The sequence below is a fragment of the Ctenocephalides felis genome, unplaced genomic scaffold, assembly GCF_003426905.1.
Source record: "Ctenocephalides felis isolate EL2017-DRISC unplaced genomic scaffold, ASM342690v1 CF-g0.4_SCAFFOLD_01886, whole genome shotgun sequence".
Lineage (NCBI taxonomy): Eukaryota > Metazoa > Arthropoda > Insecta > Siphonaptera > Pulicidae > Ctenocephalides > Ctenocephalides felis.
Genome location: NW_020538040.1, coordinates 19433938 through 19443093, shown reverse-complemented (window position 1 = coordinate 19443093; position 9156 = coordinate 19433938). Strand labels below are relative to the sequence as shown.

Sequence of the window (9156 nt, the reverse complement as noted above, 5' to 3'; positions counted from 1 at the left end):
TACATGAAGCCATTTGGTAAAAAGAAAACTGAATAATGTTACCAAAAGAGTGTAACACTGATAATTTGGCTGATTGCGTCTTATATGCTCATATATGTTTTGCCCACGTACATAATTTGTGTAAATGTCATAAACTCTGAATATTATTTCTCCAAGAACAAGTCCAACTAGGCAATACATGGAAATTGTCACTGTTAACAAAGAAAAATAATTAATTTTGATTGATTGCATATATTTAATATATTATGCTTACGGAATAATTCGACGTCCAGAGACATTGTTTGAGTGGGTACTACTTATTGTCATTTGAATAAAAAGTTATAAATGTTGAAATTGTTTAAAGCAAATAAAACGGTTGAAATAGATCATTCCAGTTCTAGGGGTATATTTTGAGAAAAATATTCTTTTACTACATGATTTACTACCTAACTATAAGCTAACTCATTTTAACATTTCTAAATGATTCAACTTCTTCATGATATCAAACAATTAAAAAAAAACAACACCTGATCCATGACAATCGAATTTATTTAGAAACGCATTAAACTAGGGCATTAAACCTATAAGTTGCAAATGTTAAATTTAGGGTTACATTACATTCGTTGATCCACATTTTTGTCATCAGAAAATCCGCTAATAATAGTCCGAGCACCCATGACACTATTGTATCACCATGTAATTCGAAAACCTAATATATTTGCCAATTTGCCTTTATCTCTAATTGTCAATTATGAATATTATGTCTAAAAATCAGCACGTATAATTTGCCTTGTTTGTAATGTATGTTATCGACTCGTGTTTCACAGGTTTTAGATTAAAATCTGTTTATTCTAGTTCATTTTAATAGTTTGGTCAGACTAAGTTATTTTTTTTAATCTGGCAACACAAAAACATTTAGGAAAATGCATAGATAAAAGAAGAGTATAAGAGAAAATGTCATTTTTGAATCGATAGTAAGGATGAAATGATGAAATATAAAATTTGAAAGCATATTAGCAAAAGATTTTGATTAATTAAGGAACTTGAGATATCCGTATATGATTATAAATCCGTTAAGTTGTATTAAACGAACTTCACTTTTGTATATGTGCCAACCTAAAGAGAACAATACTATTTTCGTATGTTGATTACGCATTTTATTATAATTTTGACATAAGTGCTAATTTTGACTAGCTGTGTTAAACATATTGTAATATTTCACAAATATTAACTGTGTGTGCATATTATAGTGAAAGCCATCATGTCGTTATTCGGTTCGATCATGGGAGATTTAGATGATGATCCATTTTTTGGGTATGCTTTTGTTTTACATATAAAATTATGATTGCTCGATTTTGGCACATGTGTCGAGATTTACTAAATTCACTGTTACTTCCAAGCAAATGTTACATAATAAAAATGTCCCTTTTTCCAGTGCTCACATGCGTTCCATGCGCCAGATGAATAACATGATGAATTCACTTTTCGCGGATCCTTTTGGTATGATGGGCGGCTTCGGAATGGGTGGCCCACCGGCCCTTACAATGGGTTCTAGACATAGTATGGTGCCATTTGGATTTCCTCCTATGCCACAATTGAATATGAACAGATTGCTAAGTGGTATGAGAATCGTTTTAAAATTTTTTTCCTATAAATATGTATTGTTCAAAATTAGTTTTTTTTTTAAATGTTTTTATTGATCTTAGTTGTTTATTAATTTTATTTTAAGTGCCCTCGTTAAAAAATAATTTTATAAAGGATAATAAAACGTTTTTTGAAATAATTCTTAGTTTTTATTTTAAAACTTGAATAATATTGCTTTTGTTTCATTTGAACTGATTGATGTGTGGGTATCAACAAAATGATATTGAGGATAATTACACTATATATGGTGCTACAAAACTTATACATCTAGTATATTTCTAATTTTTGACTCAAATTTACAATACCATGTTTAACATAGTACTTCCATAGCATGACATGCCCTTATGCAGTTTGAGTATTGCGAACATTATACTTACTTTGTTACTTTTATAGCATTGTTTTGCTCTAACACAGATCGGGTATTGGTAAAACAGTAATAAAATATGAAATATAAAGCTATATAAAGCAAACTTTATTTAATTTAAAATTACAACATCACTGTACAACAGCTCTATAAACTTAATTAAATCTTTGCGAAGATACCTCATTTGGCATTTTCTATTTGAGTACATATGTTCTATCAAATTTTTTGCAGAAATCTTCATATGTATTTTGTTTTTGGCTATGCAGATAGCCTTATTGTTAGAATATTTCTGCGTAAATAGCCCTCAACCTTTTTTAAAGATATTATTAGAAGATAGAAGTGGAAGATAATAAGTAGTACTGCTATCAGAAATCTATGGTGAGGATCCTAGCAAAGGTGAACATGAAAAAATTAAAGTTTAATTTAATGTATAAAATGTAAAAAAGGCATTGATTTAGCAGAACAGCTAGTAATATTATTTAAAAAAGAAATAAGCACGAAATTTGAACAGGTATTTTACAAGTGCTTAGCATCATATTAGGAAATTTTTAAAGATCTTTTACTTAAAGCAAGCATTTTAATATAAGTTTTTTTGTGTGAGCTGGTGGTAATGGAAAAATGTTTAAAGGATGAGGATAATTTGTCAGTAATTATATATGATGAAGAAAATATTATATAATTCTTGTAATGAATCATGAATTTTACTATGAAAACATAATAGTGTGTTCTTTCTTAATTTTGTAAACCTAATCTTTTTTTGTATGATTCCATATGACACAGTAGTTTTTGGAACATAATTCTCTTTTTATACAGGTATTACCTGTATTTATATATGCTAATTTATAATAATAATTTATATGAATATAATAATTATAAGTATATATAATATCTTAATGGCTTTTTCTTGAATTTTTTTATAAATAATTATTTACATATTTATTCAGGTTCTCTAGATTCTGGCTTGGGGGAACATGGGTTTAGTAGTAGTAGTGTGATGTCTATGAGCATGACTTCTGGCCCAGACGGACGACCACAGGTCATACAAAGTTCATCAAGCACCAGAACTGGTCCCGGAGGTATTAGGGAAACAAAACGAACTCACATTGATTCTAGAAGTGGAACTAAGAAAATGGCTATAGGTATAGAACTAATTATATATTACTTTGGTAATGTAAATACTTTCTAAACAATAAATGATATGTAATTAAAAATGTAGCGGTTATGTTGGCTTTATTGCTGAATTTAATACAATATAATAATTCTGTTATATTATGAAAACATTTATCAATGCATTTTTTTTGTATAAAATCAATTCTTTTTCCTTCAAAATACTTCAAACTGAAACTAATAGATTATTATTACTAGGTCATCATATTGGATCTCGTTCACATGTGATTGAACGTGAACAAAATACTATTTCTGGAGATCAAGAAGAAAGACAAGAGTTTATTAACCTAGAGGAAGAGGAAGCTGAGGATTTTAATCGTGAGTTTGAACAGAAAGCTCGTGAGAGTTTCCATGGACATTCAATTGCTCGTAGGCATTCCGGACTCCCACAAATTACTTCTGGAAGTAATGCTACTGGTGCTGGAGGGTAAGCTACTTTGAATAGAATATATGAAACATTTGTGGTTAATTATAATTATTGCCATTAATTTAATGGTAGTATATGAAAAGAAAGCTAGTGCCAGTTATATAAACACATGTTAGTATTGCCATTAGTTTCTAACTTTATAAGATTTATAATTACAACTGGTTACAATATTGCCTACAACAGCGAAAAAAAATCAGTAAGCAATAATTTCAATCTGTAAAGATTTGACAAAACTACATCTCCTATATATTTTTTTTAATTTCCTTAATTCACATTCAATTTGTCTTTAAATTCATATTAGGCTTTATTTATGATTTGCATGTAATTTTTATTAGTTCCATGTTCCTGTATTGTTTTCGAATAGTTTTCTTATACATTAACTGTATTATTTAATTCTTCGAGTAATTGTGAAGAATGAAATTATTGAAATTTACCAATCTGGATAACGAGAAAAAGTTCGTACTTTTCATTTCTGTTTTGATTGCTTTTTGATACATATGTATGAGTTGCTCACTATTTCAAGAGTTTGTCCCGCCTTTTGTTTTACAATTAGTTGTGCCTCGAAGAGTCAAATATCTTTTTGTTGCTATTTGAAAACTATTCAAAATTGAATGGAGAGCATTAAATCTATTTTGAAAATTTGTTTTTCGCAAGTATGTTTTTCTTTATTCTGATTCTTGATAAAGAACTTCTCAAAAGTTATATTGCTTAATGCACATGCAAATTTATTTACATTGGATATATGCTGGATATTGAACATCTTTTGCTGTATCATAGTTCGATATAGATTAGATAGTTCATTATTAGCTTAGTGCTATTCAAGTAAATTTGTATTCTAGTTATTAAAATAAGTTTTTTTATTCAACATTTGATACATTCCTCTAAATTATTGAAATATGAGTAGGAACATTGTTTACAATATCTTGAATAGCACTATTTCTATGTATGTGCTTATATGTACAGATGTATATGCACGTATGTATGGATTGTTATATAGGAACCTTGTATATAATAATTTTTTTTATGAATTTATTTTTCAGTTGCAAAAACTTGATTTTTTTGCAGAAAAATATATTCTTTAATATATACTATTTGTAACATAATCTTAACTTTGGATACAATTAATTTATTAGACTTTTATGAATTGATATCAAAGATCATTTTAAGATTTTAAAGTTTATGTTCAAAAATCTTATTCATCAAATTTCTGATTCATTTGATTCTGATTTAAGATGTTTTGCATGATTCCTATAAGATTTTTAAATCCATGGTTCCTATATATATATATATATATATATATATATATATATATATATATATATATATATATATGCATTGAATGTATACACCGTGTTCTGCATGTGATTTTCCTACCGCTCGCCAGATGGCGCTCGCGTATATCCGCCGGAAGCGCCGGCGGAAACGCACGACGTAGTTTGCGCACGCCGTCGCCGAATTTGTTGGCGCTGCCCGCTCCAGTATCAGGACACCATTCACCTAGGACGAGTACCAGGTTAGTGATATATTTCTTTCTATTTACATATTTAGAGCCAAGTTAAACAGGGATATTTATCAAATATCACACGAAACTATTACTATTTAATTGTATTCAAGGAATATAATTGATTGATCTATATCAATCTATATATGTCTAATATCCTAAATCTATATATATTTTGTAGTCAATTTTAATTTTAATTCCAGATTTACTAGCTAATGCATATAATCAATGAATAAAGTTATTGATATTTTTTTCATCAGTAATGTATCACTCAAATTTCGTGTATGATTTGTTGTAACTTATGCTTTAGTTGAATTAATTCCACTGTAATCCGTGAACTGTAGTTCTTTACTTCATAACCTTTAGTGGTAAATTCATTGTGGATAAAAATGTGCTTCTTATGAAGTATTTGCCTAAATTCTCGGCTTGGAATCCAAGTTTTTAAACTATTATAAACTTCAACCTTACTGCTAAGAGTTATGCAAATAAGTTTCTTTAAAGTCGAAGTGTGGTGACATTAAATAATGAATGGGTTATATGTAGTGCATTTATTATTGGAATGTTTATAGATATTGTTCAATGTACATAATGTATTATTGTAGAATGAATATGACTAGAAATCTGAAGTGTGCGCATTTTGCTTGATGTCTTCATCATTTCAACATCATGCTTTATTAAGGGTGTCATCAATTCCGAAAATCATCATTACTAATCATACTTAACAGGATCTTCATCTGTGCGAATTTTCAATTGTTGCATGTATCCATTACGAACTATTAAAACTAAATAAATTTAATGTTCTAACATTTACTTCGTTCACTGCTTTTATTTACACCGCTTGTTTCCAAAGAGAATTAAGAACATTCTCGCATATATCTAATATGATTGTCATTTACTTCATATATTATTTTTATCTTGTTATAATCAACAATACTTTTAATTATTCTGTTATAAAACGAATTGAAACATAGCTAAAAAGTATATTTATCCGATATTCTTAAATTAAAATGTTTTCCTGGGTTACAGGTACCTTAGGAGGCATTATTAGATTAATCACGAAACCGTTTCTCGTGAGTATTTTAGTAACAAATGATTTGTTTAATTAATTCAGTTAGAATTCAGTTCGCTCGTTTATTGTTAATTCTAAAGATGATGTATTGCTGTTTGCAGAACTATTGATATTTGGTTTTGATTACTACTTTATTCAATTTGCTTGTGCTGTTATAAAAATATTTTCTATAAGTGCTTGTTTTTGTTAATATCTATGCTTTATTTCTAATATTATCCTCAATTTGAAATTAACTTCACAGTGGTTTTGCATCGTTATCGATATTTGTTAAATACAATGCGCTATATTTCGTCAATATCAATTTCTAAATGATCAGTTTTTTTACTCAAAAGTGAATACGATTTTATGATGAAATATGGATAAACACCTAAACAATTATATTGGCTTTAAATTTTAAAACAAACATTCGAATATTTAAGGAGCTTGATATTCAATATAGTACTTTTCAGTATTTGGTATATGTACTTTTTGTATATCCAAGTATAGGTAATTAAGAATAAACAAAGGTCTCAAAGAAATTTTGACTACTATCATTATCTAGTAGATCAGGTTATACGTGTGGTAAATGTTCATTTGAATTTATTTTTTTAATTTAATGACTATTCTATTATATCACTCTTGATTAGCTGGTATTTTACAATAATGGTTACTAGTAGTATTAACATATTTTTATCTAATTGCTATACATAATCAATAATGATTAACGTATTCACAGTTGTATTGATTGTGAATCTTAAAAATTATCGTCGATCTGACGTTTATGGCATTTATTATTTGGTTATTATAGTGGAAAACTTTGTTATTGATGTCAACAGCTTATTAATAAATCACATTTCTATTAAAAATTTGCTCATTGCATGTGCATTGTATTTTAATATGCTTTGCTAATTACCAACAGTTAATTTTTTGATTAACATGGCTCTTTAACAAAAGCAATAATGTGTTAATTTTATCATTATTATTGTATTATCTATAATAATATAACCTACATATTTTTGTAGATGAGAGTATTATATTGTATATAAAACTAATTTTCTTTTAGTAAATGGGTAAAAAGCTTACTGCAGGAAATGATTAGTACAAACCAGTATTTTCCTCTTTCGTTTTTTTGCCTCCAATGTAATCAAGGCGACTTCGTCGTACCAACTATCGCCTAAGCCGTACTTGCTTTATAGATTTCAGTCTAGGATCACCTTTGAGTTAAACGGGTCGAACATAATAATTAATGTAAAACCTAAAATAAAACAATTTCAAAGTAACAAATTTACTCATAAAATTATTAAGTCTCTAAGTGCTAAGAAATGAAAGTGTGGAAAGAACTTTGGAAAATGATATTTCATCATTATTATTTCGCATTTAACTAAAAAAAATCATAGTACCAGTAAGGTCTTTTGCACAGACACTAATTAAGCCGCAAGGTCTTCAGAAGTTTGAAATTATAACTTCTTACCCAATCTTAACAAATATAAATAATCATTAAAAGATAAAAATTGAGTATTATTTTGACGGCAATGACCAAAAGGCTTACGAAAGTCAAAAAGTATTAGTAGAAACTTCACGGAAAACTTACTTTCTGATTATTTCTCTTTCACGAAGATAAAATATAGCCGAGTTATACAAAAGAAATCCAATTGATAAAAGAAATTTCCTTATTTTCACTTCTGCTTTTTGTGTTTTTCTTGCAAATAATTTAATCAATCTTTTCCTCACACATCAGTGTTTTCTGTGTGTTAATAACTTGTTTTTTTAATTTTTCTGCAATAAAAAAGTAAATTAGGCAGAAATGCTGGTTATTGGCCATATTTTTTTTTATTTGTTGACTTTGTATACACGTACATTAGTCTTATACATTTAAGTTATCTTCACAATTTTATTTTATTTGATTGTATAAAATTATATAGCGTGCCATATATCCTTTTGTTGTCAATAATGTTAAAAATTGGTTGGAAGGGTAATTTTTGCCTTACTATCTTCCTTCATAGTTCTTGTCTACCTTTTTCCCATTTTTTGCACCCCATAATGGCGTGCTCAGCATCCGCCTTAGTCGCTCCATCCAAGCAATAGCATATTGAATTGACTATATTGCTATAACAGCCTTCAGAACATTTTGCTTAAGTTGATAGAAAATTGTGCCACATGTTTGGATATGTACTGTTCACTTTTCCTGCTTTTCCTTATTTCGACTTTTTAGCTTGGTGGGTTATATTGGCATATTGGTTCTAACATGTTTCATGGCGTCAATATTATCTTGCTGAATTACTTCACAATTAGAAAATTTATATGGATTCGAGGATAATGTTGGGTTTTTTTACATGTTGAATCGTTAAATATTCCGGTCTGTCATAAATCGTCTGCTTCAGGATAATCCAAAACCTTTGACTTATTGGTTTCAGTATCGCAAGACATCCGTACGCAGCCACATCAAGGCGCGCCATTCGGCAAATGAAATCAGTTTCGGGGCACGGAGCCTCTTCATCAAATGATACTCCCAACAACGAATCGAATCAAGAATAAAATTTCGTAGAAAATTTGTACCATGTTTACACGACATCCTTAATTTGGTAGTGCTTATGTAATTCGGATAATCATCCTTAATTTGGTAGTGTATGAAGCTCGGATATAGGGATCAGAAAGAAATGTTTATGCTGATTCATAATATTGATACATTATATTTTATACTTCATGTAAATGAAGTATAAAATGTGATCAACCAAAGTCTTCAGGATGTGTATACATGGATGTGCATTGGATGGTATCGAAAATGGAATACATATTGCTGTTATGCAATGCCAAGAATCAAATCCGCACTAATAATAAGGAAGTGTGATTTTACGTATTCCATCATCAGTGGGTTTTATTACTGTTCGTAAATTATTACCAAATTAAAAATGTCGTGGTGCACGATGTTTTTCTCAACAAGATTGTTCATTAAAATTAAAATCTTTTTTTGTATTATAGGTAAATGAATGTAAGTGCGGAAATGTGAACTTCGGAAATTTTTAGTA

At 28.8% G+C, this 9156-nt stretch overlaps 1 protein-coding gene across 3 annotated transcripts; it reads left to right on the top strand.

Moving 5' to 3' along the window:
- Nucleotides 1-1139: 1139 nt before the first annotated feature.
- Nucleotides 1140-8979, top strand: LOC113377809 (myeloid leukemia factor-like). Of its 3 annotated transcripts, none has more exons than XM_026618231.1 (6): nucleotides 1140-1293; nucleotides 1415-1599; nucleotides 2932-3126; nucleotides 3353-3581; nucleotides 4966-5094; nucleotides 8545-8979. In XM_026618231.1, exons 1-6 carry the CDS (start codon nucleotides 1241-1243, stop codon nucleotides 8663-8665), a joined length of 912 nt encoding a protein of 303 aa, XP_026474016.1. In that variant the 5' UTR covers nucleotides 1140-1240; the 3' UTR covers nucleotides 8666-8979. The 3 variants fall into 3 exon arrangements, with proteins under 3 accessions (XP_026474016.1, XP_026474018.1, XP_026474017.1); XM_026618233.1 differs by lacking the exon at nucleotides 8545-8979 and adding an exon at nucleotides 6109-6152 and having other exon boundaries at nucleotides 1241-1293; XM_026618232.1 differs by lacking the exon at nucleotides 8545-8979 and adding an exon at nucleotides 5685-5808 and having other exon boundaries at nucleotides 1241-1293.
- Nucleotides 8980-9156: the final 177 nt, after the last annotated feature.